This window comes from Anoplopoma fimbria, chromosome 3 (assembly GCF_027596085.1).
Source record: "Anoplopoma fimbria isolate UVic2021 breed Golden Eagle Sablefish chromosome 3, Afim_UVic_2022, whole genome shotgun sequence".
Taxonomy (NCBI): Eukaryota; Metazoa; Chordata; class Actinopteri; order Perciformes; family Anoplopomatidae; genus Anoplopoma; species Anoplopoma fimbria.
Window position 1 is genome coordinate 8,273,228 of NC_072451.1, and position 26,292 is coordinate 8,299,519.

Sequence of the window (26,292 nt, forward strand, 5' to 3'; positions counted from 1 at the left end):
ATGTGACCATGGTGTTTGTTTATAGCTGTTACTTATAACGTTACATTTTTACTTGCCAGTTGGATTCACGCTTAAAAAAATTATGAAAATGCTGTTCATTTGTGAAGATTATCTCGAATAAAACATGAAAGTATCATTAACGTTTGTTTGCCAGAGAGATTATACTATAATCAAAAATCCAATGGAAGAATCCCATTGGCTTTTTTTTAGGGAACCAGTGTTATGACTTTCTGTTGGACTACAAAGATACGACACCCTGCAGCACTCTATGGCTCCATCACAACAGAGGAGCAAGAGGCCTTAGTAAATCATATTGTGCATACCCCTTGATAGAAATTGTCATTAAATAACAATTCCTGATTATTACAACTTGGGGTATTCGAAGGTTTGGTCACCATATCTATCAGTTATCATGACCAAAGTAATAGTAGAGATCTGGGAGCACAGTGACATCACTTAAACAAAGTCCACTCAGACAGGCTCTAAAGATTCCTTAGGCCTATCTCATTTCCAAGTTTGTACATCTTTGATTCCTTTCCAGGCAACAGCATTTAACAAATGAGACATCTTTACCAAAGAGCGTTCATTTTAAATATTCATTCATTCATCTTCCGTAACCGCTTATCCAGTTAAGGGTCGCGGGGATGCTGGAGCCGATCTCAGCTGTCAATGGGCGAAGGGCAGGGTACACCCTGGACAGGTCGCCAGTCTGTCGCAGGGCTCATTTTAAATATAATCAATAAAAATGTTTAGTGGCAGCTGCATCTGTCCATTCATTTGTTATACAGATGTATTTTATGATATCTGTCAAATGAGCAGAGCAGTGTTCATGATAACCTATATATTTACTATAAATTCAGTTAACAACGTGGCATACTGTGTCACGACTGATCGGATGTCAAACATTTTTATATTTTATTCAACACACAAACACATTTATTAGAGGCTTTATTTATTCCATTGAGTGAAACACTATACATGTTTGAATGATAAGAACTATACAAATAAAGAGTGACATAATGAGTAATATATACTGCATATATATATATAAGACATATATGACAACATGGAATACAGCAGAAGTGCTGAATTCAAGAGAATGTTCTGCTATAATAATATGACGACAGTAGCTGTTTGCACTTTAAGACATTATGTCAGGATTATAGCAGATGAATGGATAGGATATAGTTTAATATGAAAATCAGATCAGCTTCCGGAGCTCACAAGTGAATGCTAAGTTGTTTTCTCTCCCCTCTCCTAAATCTACAAAATAGTAACCGCAGCCATTCTACAGGCCACAAACAGCCCAGCAAGTCCATGTCTTTAATCCTAACTTTGCAATCATTTACAAAGGACGCCGCAACACCCATCCGTCATGCAGGGCACGCGTTGCCTCATTTAGAACCCTCCGATACACCAGTGCGTTCACAATTCAGCTCATGTTTGGGCCACTCTAAAGCCATTGCTTTCTCGTTCTAAATCCGGAAGTTCAGAAGATAGGCCCTCTTGCTACCTGCCATACATCGGTTCTTCAATATTCAATGCTGTCGTTGAAATCGTAAATCCTACCCCGATTTTGCTGATCATTTATCAACAGAACTCCATTGTCGATTACCTATCTCCCTTGACCTTTTTGTTCCAATGGTCAGCTTGGATGAGTTTCCACTCCTTCCTCGACGCAACCAGTACATCATGACCGTCTCGTCGTTCATTCTGAACCCATGACCTGTTTTCGTAACCTTCGCCTTCCGTGATGCCATCAGTCAAACTTAATCCAGTTGAATAGGCTTCTTCTCTAAATTCATATGCGGTAACCCGAGCCGGGCCTCCAGCCATCCTTACTATCTAACCTAATCCATACCATCGCTCTCACAGGTCTTCTGCGTAAAGAGCCTGCCAAAAATACTAGCCGCTATCGGATGCAATAATCCTCACGTTGCTCGAGCCTTTGAATCTACATTCTCGCCAGCCTTTTTCAGATGTTCCGAGTTCTCCGCCTCATACCTTTGATTAATGCTTTCCCCTTTCTTCGTAGAGCTCGGACATATAGCTGACTCCAATTAATTTGTCCAGATCATAAAGATCTCAACTCTGGTCAATCTAAGTAACATGGGGTTTTGGGGGTACGCAGTGCCCGGGTGCTATGGCGGATTCCCTATCAATAACCATCATTTTCTCACTCAAAGCCTTTCATGGCAGCATTGCGCTAGCTGGTAAATGTGTCTTCTTGTTCCATTCAATGAGGTGCTCTGTGTCTTTATCAGTCCCTTGACTTGTCCATGGAACAAACAAGGCTGGCCTAGGGCGTTTTAACTTACGGTTAGTGATCGCACATCAACACTTTAATGCCACCGTGATGCAGGTAGGTGGACACAAACGCAGAAGAAACAGGAAAGCTACATGAACTGAAGAATGAATGGTTATCAGGAGCAAAACAACAACTAACCTGGATGCATGGACCACAGACTGACAGGGAAAATGGGAAATACACAGTTATATATACACAGAGCACTAATTTAATCACAGGCACAAGACTGGATTAGGCAGCACAGGAATAGGAGGGAACAAAAGGATTGGCTAACAATGGAGACAACCAGTCGTGTTAGGCAACAACACAAGGCCATAGCAAATGACACAAACAAGATATGCAGGGAAAATACGGTTGAACAGGGCTACAGCAACACAACAGGAACTCAAGAGGTATGAACTGTCTGGAATAACCTAGACAGTGCAGAAATAACAAGCACCCAAAATCCCACCAAAAATTCAAGCAATGGACACCAATCAGGATCAATAACTATAAAGTATAACTGGAACTAAAGAAAGTATTTATTCATTAGTTTAATATTAGACATGTGCATGTACTGTTATAAAGTGACGAAGTAAGGAACAAATGCCATTGTTTGCTGTTGTTTTGGGTGTATAGAGTAAACAATAAAGTGTATATGAAACAAGAGGCAGGAAGGAACAAGTTAACACTGAATGCATGTCGTGTCAAATAACTATATATCAAGTTTCGGGTATTTGAGAGCTGATGTTGTCCTCCAGACAAATATGAATAATGAATGAAGAACATGCTGTCAGAAATATATGGCTATCAAATCTTGATTTTCTGTTTGTGAGATTGTCGAAATCTCGTTTCAGCAGGATACAGGCAAACATGCACCTGATTTGAAGACAAGGTTTATGAACCAAGCACAAGCAACATTTCAATTATCCTGGCAACAGGCATTTAGTTGATGATGTTAATCCCCTGATTAATTGAGTTAAATCAAGATTCAACAAGACAGTTAACTTTGGGCTTTGTTGTTATTTGACTGATAAAGTCTGTTTACTGATAAACAAATAGATATATATTTAAGAGCAAGTAAAAGAAGACTTTGGGCAAGTAGATTATAAAATAACATTGAACCCTGATAATATGGTAAACTAACTCTAAGAGATTTAATTATGAGAAAGGTTAGTTTCATCACCATTCTAAACCAGTCATAATAATGTATTAAACTGCACACAACCCAAAACAGATGACATACTGTAGTTGCTGACTAAGTAAACTGATGCTTTGTGCACAGTCATGAAAAATCCTTTAACCACACGCTGTAAGCAAACAGTGTTTTTCACATATAACTCCAATAGATTTATTCTCTCTACCTCAGGTATCATCCGTACAGCGATCTACAACTTGGACCGTGAGACCAGGGACCACTATGCTGTGGTGATCCAGGCCAAAGACATGGCGGGCTCAGTTGGAGGACTGTCTGGTTCTACTACTGTCAACATCACCCTCACTGACGTCAATGACAACCCTCCAAAATTTCCTCAGAGTAAGTGATCTCTCTCATACACGCTTTGTTTCTGAGGGCAGCAGGTTGAAGAGCAAAAGGATCCTTTAAGCTATGAACTAAATGATATGACTACTGTAATGAAACATCACTGCTGGTGTTGATATTGACATTAAAAATCAGCATTTTCTCGTTGAAAACGGCTCGAAACACCGTCTACTTTTTTCTCTTTCTGTGACCACTCTTTAGCTTTAGGTTGCATAGCCACCATTTTTTCATTACGTTACGTTACACTGGTTACATAAAATGAGCAGAACAGACGGCTGCTCCAGAGACGGAGGAACCACGGTTTATGCTGTCTGAATCGTGTTGCTGGTGCTCGCTCTTCTCCCGGCAAACTAGTCTCTAGTCTCTAGTCGGGACGGTTATTTGTTGTCTGATAAACATTCTATACATTACATTGATTTCCCCATACCATATCAATATTTTTCGAAGCTACTGTTGCATCATCAGTAATATCGTCAAGGTTTTCGTCTCTCAGCCACTTGCCCTGTTATTTTTCCTTCATTTTTCAAATTATGCACTGATAGGATTTAGGCTCAGAGTGGCGCCTTATCTTGCTTCAGCTCTTTCTTTACTTGTCTTGCAGGTGCATATCTCATTTTTTGTTCTGGTTTAGTCCCTCAGGGATTTGGATGCATGCTTATAGATTTTAACATGATACAGATACATTTGCCATAATGTCAGACTGAGATAAAGTCTACTCTAGGAAAATAGGCCTGTGGTAGTGTGTGTGGTCTGTGCTCAGCTGCAGGAGTGAGATGTGTGATGAGTGGTTTAGGGGAGCAGTGCCATGGTGAGTTCAATTGGCACAGCTGTAACTTGTTGCTAGTTATCCTCCGTCCTGTTAAGCAGTAGCAGGCTGGAGCTCTGGTGACTGACACACAAGCAACGACAGAGACACAGGAACACGAGGCGGTCAGAGACTTGCTGTACTGTGTGCGCTCAGAGGAGCCGTGCAGCGTGGGAGAGCACACAGCAGTTTGCATTGTTTTTGTTGAGGCTGAATAAAGTACTTTTGTGTGCATGTTACCTGGTTAAGGCTGTGTTTGTGGCCTTTTATTGATTTATAGAAGTATAGAGACTAAACCTTTCTCGTTACGACTGAAGCTCCTCTCAAGCGATCTGACTAAAAGTCATCTGTTGTTAATATTAGTAAGTGACTAATGTATGTGAAAAGAGCATTATCCAAATACAACATTTGCACATTGCTAGTGAGTTTAAATAGCTGAACAGCCAGCCACACATGTTAGCATTACACATCTTGGCCATCACCATATAACTGATTTTACTTTAGCTGGATATTTCCATCCTTTAAAGGCTTCAGATCTTCACTTGTCTCTGTCTTTCTCTTTTGGCTTTATTTCCTCAGATCCCTGATTGTTCTGTTTCATCGTCTACTGTGTTGAATCCTGCTGTTATTTCAAACAGATCTTTAAAAATCAAAATGTTTAGCCACTGCTGTTGATTTATAAGTGTAAAGTTTAAAAGATGGCTGGAAATGGAACACTTCCCATGATTAAGGTTTTTTTAGACTATAAGTACATACAAATATCATAGGTTAAAGTTATAGATTCAGGCAGCATGAACAAGTAAACTTGTATCTTTGTCTCTGATTCAAGAACAAGAGAAGCCAGTCCTACAGAAGCACACAAATCATTTTTGTGTTTCATGTCTAAGAACATAATGAGAACATAATTGTCTTTACAGTATTGGGCTAATGAACAATGGTCATGGTCAGAATAGTTCACTGACAAAGTTCAGTGAACATTCAGTGTTTTGGATTAAGGCTTCCTTTTAGCAAGTTTGTCAGATAGCGTCAGGTTAGTGCTGGTGGAGAAGCTCCAAAAATCAAAAAAGGAAGCTAAAGGTTGTGGAGTGAGCCAACAAAGAGGGAGAGTGACTTCGTTCTCTGCTCAGGTATTGTTCTCTGCTATTTATCTCATGTCAAAGGGGTGAGGATTTAAAACCTCAAGCTGTGTGGGGGACACTAGTTCATGCATTCATCTCTAACAGACTACTGTAATGCTGTCTTTGATGGTTAATCCCAACAATAAGAAGGTGCTCTCAATGCAATAAAGAATCAACTGCAAAATTCTACTCACTGACTACAGAGTTGACCCTGGTACTCATGTTGGCCTATGAGAGTGTGACCAGTTGCACAAGGTAAACTACTTCAAACTATCTGCACACATCAGGGTCTCAGGGCAGAATATGTTGATTTGTCGTGTTGTTTCATCCAAGGTCTTATTTGTCCTTATTCCACCTTGTGAAGGGCTCAATGCATGGGTGGATTATGGTCTCAAGAAATATCAAATGTTGGCTCCTTCACAGGCCCTGCAGTGTAGGGTTCATGCCAGAGGCTGACATACAGGCGTCACCTGCTCATCAGGATCCAAACTAATCAGTCACTTACACTCACGCACTGATGACTGACACATTGGGGATCAGAATCTTGCCCATGGACACTTCGACATACGGACAGGTTGAGTATTGAACCACCGATCTTATGATTAGATGACTACCCGCACTACCTCATAAGACACAGCATCTAGTCCTTTCCTTATAAATACCTCAATCAATAACTTCCTCGTCACCACATTCCAGTCCATTAACAACATGTGTGTTGTTGCAATGTGGACAGTGTCTCTTTTGTTTGTGCGAGATGTGCCCCATCCTGAAAGCGATTGATTTTCATGACAGGTTGTGGGTGTGGGTAGGGGAAGGTGGCTCCTTGTCTCTCAGGGTTAGGGTGCATCTGCATGGTTCTATGATCTGTGGTTGGAGAGATAGATTGCTCTGAAAAATTAACCAATTTCTATTTATGATGTTTCTTATTAGTTATTTGAGTTCAAAAGAAATCAAAGACAGTGATATTCACAGAATGTATTCCCTGCATGGTGAGATTTTAATTTATTCATTACCTTATATTTGTTTATATGCTTTGTAACACATGTTTAGAGCACTTTAAACTGCATTTGTGTGTTAATTCAATTCAATTCAGTTTATTTTGTATAGCCCAAAATCACAAATTACAAATTTGCCTCAGAGGGCTTTACAATCTGTACACATATGACATCCTGTCCCGGAACCCTCACATCGGCACAGGAAAAATTCCCCTAAAAAAAAAACCTTCAACAGGGAAAAAAAGAAGGAACCTATGTAATCCTTCTCCCAGGATGGACAGAATGTAATAGATGTCATGTGTACAGAATGAACAGCATAACAGAGATACAACACATTCAATGTATATGACATAAATGATTCATATAATCACAGTAGTAAGCAGAGTAACGAAGGAAAAATTAAGAATACTTATAAAAGCAGCAATAATTATAGTAGAATTAAAATAATGATATAGGGAATAGTATTAGTAATGTAACTAATAAGAATAATTGAAGTAGCAGTGGGTGTCAGACGGGTCACAGAAGGAGGCACGACCACGGTCCAGGGACCACAACGATTTGTGGAGACCTGCGAGGCGAGAAAGCAAAAGGGGTTCAGGGTGGAAGCAAAGCTAATATGCTTAATGGTACAGTTAATAGTAATAGTAATTACTAATAATAATAATGGTAGTAGCAGTTGGTGTCAGCAGGGCCATAGCAGGAGGCACGACCACAGTCCAGGTACAGACACGATTTATGGAAACCTGCGAGGTGAGAAAGCACAGAGACTCCAGGGTAGAAGCAAAGCCAATAAGCGTAATAATACAGGGAAGCCTGCAAATTTCCCCGCTGCGGGACTAATAAAGGATTATCTTATCTTATCTTATCTTAATAATAGTAATGTGACTAATAATAATAGTGGTAGTAGCAGTGGGTGTCAGCAAGGCCACAGCAGGTGGCACGATGACAGTCCAAATATAAAACATTTATTTTTTTGGCTTTTCTCAATTAAAACATACATGAAGGTATAATATATAAACTCTCATCTGCAGCACCATACGAGCTTTGAATATCAAATAGTTTGTGAAATTTAAGCTCAGTTATTTTTATTACACACCTTTCCTCAGTTAGTAATACTTTGAATGCGTGGTGATGTTCATCAAAGTTCTCTGTAAATAGCTTGTGTGTCAATACAAAAATGTCACCTTCAACCAGAAGTACATCAATTATTTGACAAAAGACAGGCATGTCTTCCTCCATTGTACTGCAAACAACAAGTCCAGCTTTGTACTCTACACCATCAACTTTAACCCAACTTGTTGAGAAAACATCTTTTGACAATAAGATTTCAAGCATTTCACTGTTGACCAGATTTCCATCTCTTAAAGAAAATGATTTTATTGGCCCATATTCCTTCTGTTCAAGGGTGAAGGTTTCCCAGTGACAAGCAATGGCCATCTGATCCTTTTAGCTAGTGATTGGTTATGTTTTTGAAATTTTTTAAATAATCTTTAAACACCTTATGCTTAGCCTCGAACCTCATACTCCAGACATATAACAAAGGGCCAATTTTCCTTATAGAAGATGGATAATGTATCATAAAATGATGCTTCTGTATCAAGTTTCTGTGTGGATACAAGTGCTTAAATAATTTGTGGTGGTCAACGATCAAATTATTTAAATATACTGTCATACCCAGAGTGAGAGAAGGTGAAAAAACTATGTTCATTATTTGGAGTAACAACAGTAACAAATTCCAGTGTCTACTCCCTGCAGGAATAATGTCACCAAACAACTGGGATGTTTTTCACAAGACAGAATGTCTGAATAGAGTTCAAACCAATGCCATTGCCAGCACTGTCCAATATGATCTTAGTGGGACGGTTTTTTCGTTCTAAAAATCCATAATCAAAACCATAAATTCTGGAAAGCAGGTCCGGTTCTGTTATGTAGTGTTGTGTGAGATATCCAAAAAGCAATTTGATCTCGAACTGAGTCACACCTTCAAGGAGGTCGTGCATTATATCAAATGAGTAGTTATTGCAAACATGGAAATACTGCAATGAATTAAGTGTAGAATTTCTTTTCAAACCATACAGTGACTTCAACTGTAGATTTTCCTGAAGAGACTGGCAATGAATATCAAACATATCTTTCCCACGAAGAATCACTTTAGGATCATCCTCACTGTACACCGTTTGACAATCATCCTTCTCAATCAAACAAAGGCAACAGAAATGACGGCTATTGAATGACTCGTTAAAACCAAGAATTGTGTGCATCCTGTTGAGTGGAAAACAAGAGAGACTTCTACACCAGATTCAACTTAAAACAAATTGGTATTTATTTTAGGATAACAGGAGTAAATCGCCCAGCAGTTATACGTGCACGGGCCTAGCAGTACTGAGAAGTTCAGCAACTAAAAGGCGCTTATACAGAGTGCGCATCATGTTATATAGGTTTTGTGAGTTGAATATGATAGGTCCAAAAATGAGAGAGGCGGCTCTTGGTTTAGACTTTTAGACTTTCTGAGGGCCTTGGTCAGTTTGTCGTAAAAAGAGCCTTTGTTATCTGTGGTCAGTTGGTCGTAAAGGCACATTCCTTCTTTAAGTGTCTCTGTTCTTTTCCATCGTACGGCCAGGCACTAGAATGCCCTGTCCGGAGTATTTGACCTTCTAAGAGAACTTATAATCATTTACCGCAATGTGCACAGTGTGGTGTGATGTGAAAGCATAGACAAAATATACTGTGTTTGAGATTTGTATGTGTGCATTTATACATATGAATGTAATTTTTTACATGACAATCCCTAGATTATCCCCAGTGATCTGTGAGATTGTACCATATACCTGCTCATCAGCAAATGGAAGACTTATAATTCACATAATTTATCAAGGGTTCCAGTATAACATCAAAACCATACTTTCAAATCTGGTGTGTGGAAAAGTGATACTAAATGAATGTTCATCAAGACCGAATTCAATTTTGGGGGCAAGATTCTTAAAACAAAATAAATACAGCCAAGAGGATTGGCTGTTTCAAAATCATCATAGTATAACTGAATTTGTAATGCATGTCTTTTTGCTGAAAACAAGGGGTGAGTTTTAAAGTAACTTCCATCACAAAAGTCAGAATAAGTGTAAGGCTCTGATCTACACTCTTTTTTTAGGAAATCACAAATCTCTGGATTTCTACACATGAACTTCAGGGTTTCTAAAATAGGCACATACAGTGGGTACGGAAAGTATTCAGACCCCTTTAAATTTTTCACCCTTTGTTTCATTGCAGCCATTTGCTAAAATCGAAAAAGTTATTTTCTTTTTTTCTCATTAATGTACACTCAGCAACCCATCTTGACAGAAAAAACCATAAATGTAGATTTTTTGCAAATTTATTAAAAAAAAAAACTGAAATATCACATGGTCATAAGTATTCAGACCCTTTGCTCAGTATTGAGTAGAAGCACCCTTTTGAGCTAGTACAGCCATGAGTCTTCTTGGGAATGATGCAACAAGTTTCTCACACCTGGATTTGGGGATCCTCTGCCATTCTTCCTTGCAGATCCTCTCCAGTTCTGTCAGGTTGGATGGTGAACATTGGTGGACAGCCATTTTCAGGTCTCTCCAGAGATGCTCAATTGGGTTTAGGTCAGGGCTCTGGCTGGGCCAGTCAAGAATGGTCACAGACTTGTTCCGAAGCCACTCCTTTGTTATTTTAGCTGTGTGCTTCGGGTCATTGTCTTGTTGGAAGGTGAACCTTCGGCCCAGTCTGAGGTCCTGAGCACTCTGGAGGAGGTTTTCTTCCAGGATATCTCTGTACTTGGCCGCATTCATCTTTCCTTCAATTGCAACCAGTCGTCCTGTCCCTGCAGCTGAAAAACACCCCCATAGCATGATGCTGCCACCACCATGTTTCACTGTTGGGATTGTATTGGGCAGGTGATGAGCAGTGCCTGGTTTTCTCCACACATACCGCTTAGAATTAACGCCAAAAAGTTCAATCTTGGTCTCATCAGACCAGAGAATCTTATTTCTCATAGTTTGGGAGTCCTCCATGTGTTTTTTGGCAAACTCTATGCGGGCTTCCATATGTCTTGCACTGAGGAGAGGCTTCCGTCGGGCCACTCTGCCATAAAGCCCCGACTGGTGGAGGGCTGCAGTGATAGTTAACTTTGTGGAACTTTCTCCCATCTCCCTACTGCATCTCTGGAGCTCAGCCACAGTGATCTTTGGGTTCTTCTTTACCTCTCTCACCAAGGCTCTTCTCCCACGATTGCTCAGTTTGGCTGGACGGCCAGGTCTAGGAAGAGTTCTGGTCATCCCATACTTCTTCCATTTAAGGATTATGGAGGCCACTGTGCTCTTAGGAACCTTGAGTGCTGCAGAAATTCTTTTGTAACCTTGGCCAGATCTGTGCCTTGCCACAATTCTGTCTCTGAGCTCCTTGGGCAGTTCCTTCGACCTCATGATTCTCATTTGTTCTGACATGCACTGTGAGCTGTAAGGTCTTATATAGACAGGTGTGTGCCTTTCCTAATCAAGTCCAATCAGTTTAATTAAACACAGCTGGACTCCAATGAAGGAGTAGAACCATCTCAAGGAGGATCAGAAGAAATGGACAGCATGTGAGTTAAATATGAGTGTCACAGCAAAGGGTCTGAATACTTAAGACCATGTGATATTTCAGTTTTTCTTTTTTAATAATTTTGCAAATTATTTTTCTGTCAAGATGGGTTGCTGAAAGATGAACTTTTTCGATTTTAGCAAATGGCTGCAATGAAACAAAGGGTGAAAAATTTAAAGGGGTCTGAATACTTTCCGTACCCACTGTATATATAAAAGTATCCTTCACAGGTACTTGATCATAAGTACCGGATTTCTGATTTCGCCTGGTGTCATATCTCACTCCAAATGTTATTTCTATAGGCTCAACAACTCCACATTTTAGGTTGAAGGATATATTTCGTTTCCATTCTGTATTCAGAGTTGTGAAAGGGTTTTCAAATTTTTCAAAAGATTCATTTATTACAGATATGTTGGGGTCAGTTGTGGGTAAAGCAGAAATAATGGCCTGCTTTGCTTGTGAGCGAAGCTCACTTGTTAATTCCTCCAAATCTCCTACAAGCGAGGATACCAAACTGTTAGAAATCCCACTACCCTGCAGTTTGCCCACAATGGATGCACACATTTCTTTGGTTAAATCTTTGGTAAGTCCTGAATCACTGCTCTCTGGAACATTGGAAGAACTAGACACCGGAAGAACACTGGAAGAACTACATTGATTTGGGGAATTAAATTGGTCCTCCAAAGCATGTGCCTGAGATGAGGTTGCAACTGGATCACTAGAGGAACACGCAACAGCTGAAGTTTGAGCAATTTGCTCAACATTGCTATGAACACTATTAAGGTGCTTCCGAAAGCCTGCATATGTTTGGAACTGAAGCCTGCAGCTTGGCTGAGAACAAAACAACTTGAACTTAGATCCAGGATAATAACCATGTTCACCTCTTAAATGTGAAATCAACTGCTGACTGCTGGGATAAAGTTTCTTACACATAAAACATGTAACCATTGTTGACCGCAATGCCTTTTACTGATTGCCTTGCCTTTTACTCAGGTTGTGACGAGTATTTCCTGGCTAAGCAGTTTGGCTCTCATGTCTCGAACTCTGGGTGACTCCTTCATTTTCCCCATATCAATGTTGTAGACTGTTGTCTGCAGAAATGTGTAAAAATTCACAAGTGCACCATCATAAAACAGATTAAACACAAAATGTGCTTTAAAAAGCTCATCAAACGCCCCAAGGGAGCGGTTGGCCTGGCATGGGACGAGATGCTTATCCATGGAGATATAGAAGCTGTCGATCTTGGTCTTCTGACGCCCAACGGCCAGGAGGTACGGATGCCGGCTCTGCTGGTTGCGAAGATGCTCCTCCAAACTGCAGCAAGACTGGGGTTGACATACGGACATTGGACATTAGACAAAGGAATAAGTCACAGAGAAAATAGCATTACAGAAGTGATTATTCAAACATCCTCTCATTGGCTAATGAAGTTGGGAATGCCTGTGCAAACTCGACTGCATCTTATTTCATCCACCTCTTAGCCACTTTTACACATGTGTCTAAGAAGGTGACATGACAAATTATCATAAATACTATAATAATTAAATTACCTTATGAAAGACTACAAGTCTTTCAACTGCATCACATGCACTGATCTTTGGACACTTCGGTCCCCCTGGAGGTGGCGGAAGGAGATGTAATCTGAAACAAAGAGCGAGTGGGCATGCTGAACAAATTCACTGCTAACATATGACTAACCAGCGACATTGCAGATTCAGACTGTTTGTTCACTTAAGGCTTATCAGCTGACGACACTGTCGTTACGTTGTGTGGAGGTAACGTTAGCGTTAGTTTTGTTACCACCGTTCCTCCGCCTCACGTTATGAATTAGTTACGTTGGTCCCTACCCGGCTACGTGATTGCTGTGTCATTCGACCCAAGGCGCCACCCCACCTCGCCTAATCAATACCATAGACTGTATAGTTGCAGGTGTCTGCGAGGCCCATATAATTAGTGCCGTTAACGTTACACTTGTGAGGGGCAAGTCTTGTGACTTCCCAGACAGGAGTTAATGTAGCCTATGAAAACGGCTAGCAGTGTCACACTCACACATGTACATGGGCTGATATATTCAAAGCGGCGCCCTTTGAACTAGCACAGAGGTGGATAAGTGGATAGAGCTGGAACTAGTGAGTGCAATATTTATTCGCCTCTGCACGGTGGTGTGGTGATTAAGTAAAGCTAGGTTGCTTTATAAAAATGCAATTAAACTTAATAGTCACGTTACCAAACAAACCAGTGGCTGCCCATGCTCCAAGGTCCCAAATACACATAAAATATTGCCATGTGCAAGTTGAGGTTATCCTGCTCAGCTCCATTTCGCTCCATTTCACTAAATTAACGTTAACATTAGCATTAAAGGCGAAACAGAATTTTGAAACATCAAAATGTTCGTTTTCAGTGACTAAAATGCCACGTGGTCAACGAAACACTAAACCACACATTGGAGGACCTTAGCCCTTATGTTAACATTTGCTCCAGCCCCAAACCAATCTAATAAAAAAAAACTAAAAATGCCAAAACAAAAAAAACATAAAGCTTTGTTTTACACCACTTTGAGCATGCATGTGAATTAGTAAATTATAATGGATAAAGTTGGAGACAGTTTTTCAGTTTGTTAATGGTTAATTGTTAGCTAGCATTACATTAGCTAAAATTAGCTAACGTTAACCTCCTTGACACATTTGCTGTTTAGTACCAGCGAAAAAAAAGGCTTACCAAAGTAGCCTACATATTCTCCATATATATTTCATTTTACACACCGCGTTTCATTTAATCAATTTATCATTGTTTCAGTAAGTTTGAATTGTGCTTACCTTCAGTGTAAAACTCTCCATCCATGGTAAAACCAGTAGCACAAAAGGAGGAATGGCGCTGACTTGTCTTCCTCCTCCCCATCTGAATTTTTTTAATTATGGGAGGAGTCTAATTACATCTCTACAGAGTTAATTTGCTCGGGCTTGACTAACTCTGTTCAATAACTCCAACACTGAACACCATTTAAATCAGAAGGTGTTAAAATTACACTTTGAGTAGAAATCAACTCTAAAATGTTTAACCCTGAAATTTCAACACTTCAATTTTTGCTGTGTGGGAACCTGCAAGGTGAGAAAGCACAAGGACTCTGGGGAAGAAGCAAAATCAGTAATGTGCATAATTAGGAGATTAATACATAAAGATGGAAGGAGAGAAGAGGAGAGAGGAGCACAGTGTATCCTAGGTAGTCCACCGGCTGTCTAGGCATATAGCAACATATCTAGGGCCTGGACCTGAGCCAGCCCTAACTATAAGCGCTATCAAAAAGGAAGGTCTTAAGCCTACTCTTAAAAGTGGTGAGTGTGTCTGCCCTCTGGACTGAAACTGGAACCTGATTCCACAGAAGAGGAGCCTGTTAACTGAAGGCTCTGGCTCCCATCCTACTTTTATATACTCTAGGAAGCACAAGTAACCCTGCATTGATGGAGCACAGCTCTTTAGTTGGGTAGTATGGAACTATAAGTTCCTTAAGATAAGACGGTGCCTGGCCAGTTAGAGCTTTGTAGGTGAGTAGAATCATTTTTAACTCTATTCTTGATTTAACAGGGAGCCAGTGCAGAAAAGCTAATACTGGACTAATGTGATCTCTTTTCTTAGTTTTTGTTAGAACACGTGCTGCAGCATTCTGGATCAACTGTAGAGATTTTAGAGACTTATTAGAGCAGCCTGATAATAACGAATTGCAGTAATCTAGTCTAGAGGTAACAAATGCATGAACTAGTTTTTCTGCATCGCTTTGAGACAGGATTTGCCTGATTTTCGAAATGTTAGGTAAATGAAAAAAGGCTGTCCTTGAGATCTGTTTTATATAAGAGTTAAAAGACGGATCTTGATCAAAGATAACTCTGACGTTCTTAACGGTAGTGCTGGGTGCCAGAGCAATGCCATCTAGAGAAACTATATCGTTAGATAATTTATTTCGAAGGTGATCTGGGCCTAGTAGAATAAGTTTTGTCGGAGTTTAACATCAAGAAGTTGCAGTTCATCCAGGTTTTTATGTACTTAAGACATGCTTGAAGTTTAGAGAACTGGTTAGTTTCGTCTGGCTTAATCGATAGATATAACTGGGTATCATCTGCATAACAATGAAAGTTTATTGAGTGTTTTCTGATAATATTCCCTAAAGGAAGCATATATAAGGTAAATACAAGTGGTCCAAGAACAGACCCTTGTGGAACTCCGTGACTGATCTTGGTTTCATCGAGGTTTCATTGTTTACATATACAAACTGAGATCGGTCTGATAAATATGACTTAAAACAGTGCGGTTCCTTTAATGCCTATTAGATGCTCCAATCTCTGTAATAAGAGTTGATGGTCAATGGTATTGAATGCAGCACTAAGGTCTAACAATACAAGTACAGAGACAAGTCCTTTGTCTGCTGCAATTAGGTCACTGGTAATTTTCACCAGTGCTGTCTCTGTGCTATGATTCACTCTAAATCCTGACTTAAAATCCTCAGATAAACTATTGTTATGCAGAAAGTCACACAGCTGATTTGCTACTGCTTTCTCGAGGATCTTAGAGAGGAACGGAAGGTTAGGTATAGGTCTATAGTTAGCCAACACCTCTGGATTAAGAGTAGGTTTCTTAAGAGGTTTAATTACAGCTAGTTTGAAGGCCTTTGGTACATGGACCGTTGGTAAAGACAGATTGATCATTTCTAATAAAGAATTGCTAACTAAAGGTAAAACTTCCTGGGGTTGTTCTTATTTTTCTCTATTAATGCTGAATAATAGGCTGCTCTAGCATTACGGAGTGCCTTCATATATATTTTAAGACTGTCTCGCCAGACTAAGTTCTTCCACATTGGTGGACCGCCATATCCTTTCAAGTTTTCGCGATGTTTGCTTTAATTCGCGGGTTTGAGGGTTATACCATGGAGCAAACCTCCTTTCTTTTATTAGCTTCTTTTTTAGAGGAGCTATAGAGTCTAGTGTCATTCGCAGTGAGCATGCAGCACTATCAACAAGATGGTCAATCTGAGACGGACTAAAGTTAGCGTAGGAGTCCTCTGTTATATTGAGCAATGGTAATGAATTAAACCCTGATGAAATCGCTTCTTTAAATTTAACTCAAGCATTATCAGATAGACATCTAGTGTAGAAACTTTTGCCTAATGGCGTACACTCTGGTAGCTGTGGCGTAGTGGAGAGCAAGGTAGTTCTCCAATCAGAGGATCCGTGGTTCAATACCCGGCTTCGGCAGTCGATGTGTCCTTGGGCAAGACACTTAACCCCAAATTGCTCCCGAAGGCTTGCCATCGGTGTGGACTGGATGTTGCATGAATGTTAGTCTGATGGTGGCACCTTGCATGGTAGCCCTGTCATCAGTGTGTGAATGGGTGAATGATATGTAATATACTACTGATTGTAAGTCGCTTTGGATAAAAGCGTCTGCTAAATGACTGTAATGTAATGTAATGTAGTAAAAATTCAAAAGTTATTAGATAATGGTCTGATAAAAGAGAGACAGTTACATTTTCTATTTCAATACCATATACCAGAACAAGGTCGAGGGTATGGTTAAAACAGTGAGTTGGTTTATGTACACACTGACAGAAGCCAATAGAATCTAATAATGAAATAAATGCAGTACTAAGTCATTATCGACATCCACATGAATATTAAAATCCCCTACAACAATAACTTAATCTGTTTTGAGGACTAAACTTGATAAGAACTCTGAAAATTCTGATAGGAATTCAGAATACGCACCTGGTGCACGATACACTATAACAAATAGAATTGACTATAATGCTTTCCCGGTCGGGTTTGAAAGGCTAAGAACAAGGCTTTCAAATGAGTTATAATTTAATTTAGGTTCAGGGTTTATTAATAGCCTTGAGTCAAAGATAGCTGCTACTCCACCTCCTCGGCCTGTGCCTCGAGGAATGTGAGTATTAATATAAGTTGGAGGAGTTGATTCATTTAGGCTAACATATTCTTCATGACACAGCCAGGTTTCAGTAAGACAAAATAAATCAATATGATTATCTGATATTAAATCATTTACAAGTACACCCTTAGATGACAGAGATCTGATATTTAAGATTCCACATTTAATTGTCCTGTTTTGTTGCACTGTTGCATTGGTTGCCTTAACTTTTATTAGGTTATTTTGTTTAACTCCTCTTCTGTTGACTTTTGATTTAAATAATTGAAGTGGCCGTGGGGCAGACACAGTCTCTACAGGGTTTTGGGTGCGTAACTGCTCTAATGGAAGCGCAGAGAAGTGTGAAAGACTGCGACTCTGCTTCTGCTTCCTGGTCTGAACTCTGGGTCATGGATTAGGTCCACTAATAAACTGGGTCAGATTCCTAGATATGAGATCCGCTCCATCCGAAGTGGGATGAATGCTGTCTCTCCTAATCAGACCAGGCTTTCCCCAGAAAGTTTGCCAATTGTCTACGAAGCCCACATTGTTTGCAGGACACCACCTCGACAGCCAGCGGCGGAATGATGACATGCGGCTATACATCTCATCATTGATCAGGTTAGGGAGAGGGCCAGAGAAAACTACGGAGTCCGACATTGTCTTTGCATATGAACACACCGATTCCTTATTAACTTTAGTGACCTTCGAGCGACGTAATCGGGTGTCATTACCGCAGACGTGAATAACAATCGTACTGTATTTACGTTTACCCTTAGCCAGCAGTTTAAATGGTATTCTATGTTGCCCACTCTGGCCCTCGGGATGCAGTTAACTATAACCCTGTCTTCGCTAACTTCACGTTTCTCAGAATGGAGCTGCCGATAACCAGAGTTGGTTTCTCAGCGGGTGTGTCTCTGAGCGGGGAGAACCGGTTAGTGCCGTGGAGCTTGAAATATAGCTGCCATACATTTCTAATAGAGGTCTTTATTTACCACTGTAGGCAGACCTTTACCCAGCTTATGTAAGAGACATAACGTTACTTCCCCCTGTTTTAATTCAGGAATTCACCTTCATGTCATATTCACCACTCTGCTTTTTTATCCTCTAATTAATTATATTTGCTTCTACTCTGCCTTTTATAAAAAATCCCTGTTAAGCTATTGTCGGTGAACACACTTCCGGCACAGATTTTTTCACACAGTGCCAAGCAGCCAGCCTGTGACTGTTCTGAGGACAGAATCACCAGTGTGATCTCTGCTTCCAGCTTGCAGACGAATTGTTGTTGATGTGGATGTTGACTGTTGAGTTCTTCAGAGCTGCTCACTCTCACTTACGGAAGTTTATAGCCCTCATGTAAAGCCAAACCTAACTAGATGTGACCTAGAAGTGAGGTGGCAGGGTAACATAAGAGTGTCCAGTGAGCCCCACATTCTTTTTTCATTTGTTCACAGTAAGAGAAGAGTTTTCAAAAAGCATGAAAAAAGCAGTAAATATCTTAAAAAGGTTGAATGAAAAAAATAGAATGAAATGATGTGTTGCTGTTGCAGAGAGCTACCAGCTGTATATACCAGAGCTGGCTCCAGTAGGAAAGGCAGTGGGTCGGATCAGAGCCAACGATGAAGATGAAGGGCAGAACGCTGAGATGAGCTACAGCATCACTAATGCCGACGCAGCTGCCATCTTCACCATCACCATTGATGCTGACCGCAGGGAGGGAATCATTTCACTCAAGCAGGTTTGAATCAGAGATCACAACACAGGCCCACCCTGATGCTTATGGAAGTACATGATGGGTTTGAAGTGTGGCTGTAAGGGACACTGTATTGGAAAGAACAGGAGGACGCTTTCTTATTTGGCTTATACCTCAATGTAGTCTTGACCGGTTCTTTGATATGTCACTGATGTATCATCCTTTTTTTCCACAGTAATGTCAGAATGCAACCTCGTATCTTGAAATATGTGATCAAAACTAACTAACCCCTACCTTAGTTAAATAGTTGTTTAGGAATGTATCTTTAAGACAACAGGGTTATTTCCAAGTTAAGTTACACTGTGTCTTCAAATTGTTGCTGTACTGTATGAGTACATACATGTCTGTATAGAATGTCTTCATTTCATCCTGTCTTTACAAATAAGCAAATTAATGAATTATGGCAAAAGACCTTCCTGAAATATTGCGTTCACAAGGATATGATGGATGGACAGATGGACAAACAGATGAAAAAGCAGAAATCATAATGCTTAGCAACTACTTTTGAGTGTTTTCTACATGAAATCCCTCTCTTTTTGTTTCGATGACTCATCTTGAATGTCGGGGAGCTTTCATTTATTCAAATAAAAATGATTTTGGGAACAAGCTCAACCTTTCCCATTATATACAGAGCTCTGGTCTAATTTCTATTTCTCTCTGTCGTCCCCCTTCTGAAATCCCCCCCTGAAAAGAAATGGAATTGTCATCAGATCCCTCCAAAAGAAAGCTGATTTGTCCCTCTCAATATATAGATTTAAAAACAACTCCCAGACACAACCAGCATCAGTGAACACACATATACACTGTTACACACAAGTTTGATCCCTCGCACGTCTTCACAAGTAAAACACTGTTTAAAATACAGTATATGGATGCAAAACTGACCTATTATGACCATTATTATTGTGTATATTGGTCAAACTAACATTCTGAAACTGTGCACTGGTTTCCACATTGTGTCCTATTAGCTCTATGTACTCTGTGTGTTCTGACTCAACATGTAGCTGCTGGTTAAAGAGTTACTGAAGATACAGAGGAATATGAACTTGTTGACAAAGTAACTGGTTGCTTTGTTTCTAGATAAGGAGCCATGATATCCTGTCTGTTTCGCTCTCTATTTGCGGAACCATGCAGAGATCCAACTTTGATTCTTACACTATCTAACCCTGCCCCCTTTTTCTGAAGTTCAGAGGTCCATATAAGAAGTTTTCATCATATTTTTCCCTTATTGGTTATTAATCTGTGCACACTGTTTATTTGTCCATTCCCTCTCCTTATTGAACCTTTCACAAAGGTTTTAATGTCTCTTCTATTTTTTCCTGGCGGCCCCATATAAATGTAATATTCCAAAGTAAAATGAAACATTAATCACATTGCAAACTGTGTCATCATTATCTGAGTATAGGTGTGTGTTACATTAGTCTATCATTAGTCTATTTAATCATAGTCATGATTAAAGTGATCTTTGAATTGTGTTCTCAGCAGGATAATTGTGCTTTGTCTCCTCCCCAGCCTCTGAACTATGAGAAGAGAAAAGTTCACACTCTCAACATTGAAGGCTTCAACACCCATCCAGACTCCCACTTCTCCCACCTGGGGCTCTTTAAGGATTCCACATCGCTGCGAGTCATTGTGGGTGATGTAGATGAGCCTCCTGTCTTCTCCATGGACTACTACATTATGGACATGTATGAAAACTCACCTGCCGGTACCCAGGTTGGCACTGTAACTGCTGTGGACCCTGATAGCACCAACAGCGCTGTCCGGTAAAATAAATGATCACCAATATTGTGTGTTTAGGTGTTTTTGTTGTTCATGCATATGTCTGGTATTTAGGGTTAAGGTGTCCATATGAGAAAAGAGGCTTTGCAGTTGTAAGAGCTGTGTCAAAGTGAGTGGCTCCATTATGTACAGCAGGTCCACTGAAGAATTCTAGCACTTTGCAAAAGCCTCACTTTTCTGAAAATTCTACATTTCTATCACTTACCTGCTCATGCAGCATGGGCAGAACGCTGCTTTCTCTCAGGGGTAAGCGTTGTTTTATTCGATGACCATTATCTTGGGGAAAGCAGAGCACTGCTCTCGATTGTTGGCAGCAGAGAGGCTCTCAACGGGGCTGTGGTTAGCCAAATATTGTCTATGACAAAATGAATCAGATTTTTCCATAAATAAACCCTTGACATCCAAAATTGAAATACATTACCTGGCAGTTTAAGGGTGTGAGTAAAAATTGTAAAAATTATTAATGGTTCTGCCTGATTAGTGATTAGTGATTTCATGTCTTTGTAAAGCGGCAACCTATCATGTTTTATATACTCACCAAATTTCAAACAGCTAGGTCAAACGCAACTTTGGGGCTAGTCAAAAGTGGGGCGCTATCGAGCCAATTTGTCCGACCTCAACCCGACACCCCAATAAGCTTGCTATTTTATTATAATAATAATGATAATAATAAAACATTAGAAGAACAATATGTTCTACGCTCCGACTTTGTTGGGTAATAAATAAAATTAATTAATGAATCTGCCTGATTATTTGCTTTTTATTTGTGATTTATTTATATTACATTGCCCAACTTTACAGTAGGATAAAATGTTTACACCCTGGTATAAAAAATGGTTCAGGTCTCTCTATATATAAAAGACAACTGTAAAGGGCTTTACATATTAGATAACTCATGAGTTTAAGTATATTAAAGGGTTAAAGTTATGCATAAGGGCATGGGATGGTAGCTGCTAGAAGTCTGCTCTGCTGCATCACCCGGCCACCTTGGCTCCACTGACGAGCCACGTCTTTTTCAGATTTTCACATTTTCAGAGTTAGGCTGTGTCATCACTTGCAAGACGGCTATGGCCGGATCCACCCACATCCATATTTTCTACAGTCTATGGTCTTAATACATACCAGACTGGATCATTAAGCTTATGTTGTTTCCTCTGACGTGCATTCTTTGCGATATATTACCCTCTAAAGTAAAATATTGAAATATGTTTCAATGGCTTTGGTTCTTTTTTAAAGTTCATGTCATTTTGTCTCACAGGTACTTCATAGAAAACAAAGAGGAAAGACCTTTGTATTTTACCATCGGGGTGAACAGTGGCATCATCAGGACTACTCGAGTTCTGGACCGGGAGGAGACTGCGTGGCATAACATTACTGTGATGGCTGCAGAGGTTGGTAAGTTCACAGCAGTTGTTTTTCTTCAACATTCCATCCCCCAGCTAACCATCCTTGCGCCACAGAATGTGTCCTTTCTTCAACCTCTAAGCACTCATACTGGACCACTGAACATGCTCTTGGGGATTTTCCTTGGAGGGTTGCACTTCTAATGGTAATCACATCTATGTTCCGATGGAGGGTGAATGCACTTATCTTCAGGTCTTCTGGGCAAGGGCATCTGCCCAATGAGTAATGTAAAGCAAACAATGACCGTGGAAACAAATTACAGCCTTAATCATCTTATTTCAATAATAGTTTTTTTTTACAATTGAAAAGTTATTTTAAGCCAGATATTAAACATAATACTTTGAAAGTAGCAATGCTTTAAGTAAATTCAGTATTTGTCAGTATAAAGAAAAATGGATGTTACGACCTGGTTCTGTTTGGACCCCGGAGCGGAGACGCGACACCGGAGTATATATACAACAAGGAATTTATAAACAAAAGTCACCAAAAAATATGAAGCAGGCAGTGGAGGCAGGAGGCTGGCTGGCTTGCAACAAACACAGGAGCGAGCACATTGAGGCTCACTGGCACCAAGAAAAACAAAAAGGCAGGTAGCACAGACATTCACCAAAAACCTGAAAGAAGGGAAAAACACAAATCATAACGCACTCTGGAAAATACATGAAGGGAAACGGAATAATCTGGCACTGAGGTGGAGTCTGAGGCTGATGACTTGATTGAGAACCGGTGTGTCCGATCAGCAGCCAGCCACGCCCTCCTGACACACACACACACACACATGCCCTGCAGGAACGAGGAAACACAGAAAGAGAGAGGGGAAGGAGAAAACGACAACAACAAAATACATCTAAGTCACAAAACAAAACAAACAATGGAGTTTAAAGAAAATAATCCATTTCTACTAGAGCTGGAATATCAATCATTTTTAGTATTGTAGTAATTGTTATTTTTTCTATCCAATTGATCAAATAAATGGATTCAAAAATCCCCCAAAAATCATACTATGTCGAAAAAAGTCATGAAGAAGCCATAGTATAGTATGTCGAAAAAAAACATTAAAAAAATGATAGTATATTATGTCAAAAAAGTCATAATATAGTATGTCGAAAAAAGTTAAAAAAAGTCATAGTATAGTAAGTCAAAAGAGTAATAGTATAGTATGTTGAAGACAGTAAAAGAAAAAGTAATGTTAAAGCCACCGGTCTTTGTCTGAAGTCACCACTCTATAGCCTCGCTCATTCTCTCAATGTCTGATCGGTTACACTTCATGAGTATTTGCTCATTAACACCACTCTAGGTTACTGTGCCACTGAGGGGCAAAGAGGAAGATGTGACCATACCAGACCATCATAGTATAAAAATGCAGCGCAGAGAGGACACAGACATTCCATACACCAGATGAACTGTATATAAAGCACACTTGCATTCAACCCGTGTTGGATCCATTTATAATAGTCAGCTGTCACTCTGTTTGCCTCTCTTAGTACTGATTTCAGTTGTAGCAGTGTATTTCATACACTTCACTAATAAACCTGAGAATTCTTAGCCTCCTTGATACCCTTGATATCGTCATCCGCCCTAAAGAAAAAAAAACATTTTGTTCAACCCCTAGATGATGTATATATGTATATGTAACGTCTTAGGATAACAAAAATATAGAAATTTACTTAGCCAGCTCATAACTGGTTCATAAATTGCATTTTTATTTACCTTTTGAAGCTTTGCGTTACCTAAGAAAAAAATGACATACAATTTTAAGGATTTTTTTAATTCTGTGAATTTTTGTGTAATACCCTTCAAGATTTAGTGATCTGACAGGACCTCTACGTAGATGAGATTGTGCTGAATGCATCAGTCGTTCAGTTCTTCATCCTCTCCCCTCATTTTTCTCCAGTCCATGCTTATCTTGCCAATTACCCTTTCTCCTACCCTTTACTGCACAACAGTGTGAGTAATGGGCTGAGCGGGGGCATTTATAAATGCCAGGCATCAGTCACGGATCGAAGATGCAGCAGGAACATACCTCCATATAGTTACCCCAGCATGCACCACCTCATTTGAGCCAGTGTGAAATGAATGTCAGTACCAAAATGTGTCTCAATGAGAGTAGAAGTAACTCAGAGGGAAATTAAAAGCCACCATCCCTTATTTTCATTGTCATTGTCGACATGTTGTCAGTGACAGACAAGCAAAACATCTATTGTAGTGAGGGGCTGGTTCATGGGTAGGCAAATAAACTAAAATACATAGTTTAGGTGCAATTTTGTAATTTAAATATCTTCGTTTCGACATATCTTGTCATCTTCAGGTTAAATAAACAGTAATCATCAGATTTCTTGAGTGTATTGTTGAGGGCAGTATGGTTGATTCAGAGCATGCACTGGCTTCCTTAAATCAAGGGCAGAAACCAATGCTAAATTCTCAGTTTAACATTGTATCAGCTATAGCTTAGAAACATTAATTTTGCAAGCTAGCAAATTTACCAAATGAAACTGGAGGCAGTTTATCTGGTATGTATGTGAACCATTCTGTATCATATTGATATTTAAAAAGTTAGTTCATGTCTTTGTTGGTGTTCAAAAAGAACAAAAAATTGGTGTAGTGCAGAGTTTCCCTGTTCATGCTAGCTAAACAGCTGTGGAGTACTGGCCGACCGCCAGTGCTAGCCATTTGGGGTGTCTTGCCCGAGGACACATTACCGTGGAGGAGCCGGGATTGAACAAACCAGTAGACAGTAACCAGCAGACAGCATTACCATCTAATGTTAAAATAATTACTTTTTTGCATAGATGTGTTATGATACAGGTGGAGCACAATTGCAGGAGACGAGGTGGGTGAAGTTTAACAGAGGAATTTATTAAATTTAAAATTAAATTATTAAATAAATTTATTAAAAACACAGGGATCCGATACAGAGTATTATAGGAGATAGAGAAACATTTAAGAAGGTTAGCAATCAAATGGATTCGATCACAAAATTTACCTTGGAATTATGGTTCAAATTACTTAGACATAATAAGGCGGAGAAGGATGCAAATGTATTAAAATGGGTGGCTTTTGATAGCAGTTTTAAATCAGATGGGCAGCGTGGGGGACTCAGACAGTGGGCGGACAAGGGCATTACGGCATGGTGCACACTGGTGAAAAAGGGGAAGATAATGAGTTTTCAAGACTTGAAAACGACATATGGCCTGGATTGGCGGGATTTTTACAAATATCTACAGATACGGGATTATTATGGGAAACGGATTGGACAGGAGGTCTCACTAGAAATGAACCAGGTGGTACAAGTATTGGTTGATACATATAAAGGGAACCGGGTCAGGACTATAACTACATTATATAAGGCATTAATGGATGACAAAAGCACAACAGGATATATTAAAGAAAAATGGGAAAGAGAATTTGACATGGAAATACCTGACGATGAATGGGATAATATGTGGGAAAAACATAAGACAACAACCTGTTCACGAGCCTGGAGAGAGTTTTCCTGGAAAAATCTTATACGTTTTTTCATCACTCCTAAAATATCTAATAACTACTCTGAGAAAAGAAAGTCATGTTGGAGGAATTGTGGGTCATCTGATGCTAACCATGCACATATTTTCTGGAATTGTCACAAAATAACAGGGTTCTGGGGAATGGTACATGGGTTAACACAAGAGATTCTGGGATACGAATTTCCTATGAACCATGAGCTGATGTATCTGTATATTTACTCGGAGGATATTGTACATGATGGAGACTCATATCTATTCAAAATACTTATGGTTGCTGGGAAAAAGGTAATTACAAGGAAATGGGGGGGTGAGGATCTACCCACTCAGACCCATTGGGTGGACACAGTGGGGGAAATATATATGATGGAAAGACTGACACACAGGCTACGGCTGACAGGACCACAGATGGACAGTAAATGGAGGAAGTGGACCCTATGGCAGTTGACACAGAATTGACATGACAGCAGGTTTTTCTTTTCTTTTCCTTGTTTTTTGTTTTCTATTATTTATTTTATTTATTGTTTAATTTTCAATTATGGTCGTCGATGTTGTTGATGACTTGTATTTGTGTTTGTCTTATTGATGAATAA

The 26,292-nt window shown here is 39.7% G+C and overlaps 1 protein-coding gene across 1 annotated transcript in view; it reads left to right on the forward strand.

The window, feature by feature from the left end:
• The window catches only part of LOC129111584 (cadherin-18-like), a 128,736-nt gene that overhangs the window by 59,735 nt on the left and 42,709 nt on the right, over positions 1–26,292 (forward strand). Inside the window, exons 4-7 of the mRNA XM_054623588.1 lie at positions 3,657–3,824; positions 18,811–18,998; positions 20,526–20,779; positions 22,054–22,190. Of these exons, the coding sequence (XP_054479563.1) occupies positions 3,657–3,824; positions 18,811–18,998; positions 20,526–20,779; positions 22,054–22,190 (747 nt within the window). The remainder of the gene's footprint in view (positions 1–3,656; positions 3,825–18,810; positions 18,999–20,525; positions 20,780–22,053; positions 22,191–26,292) is intronic.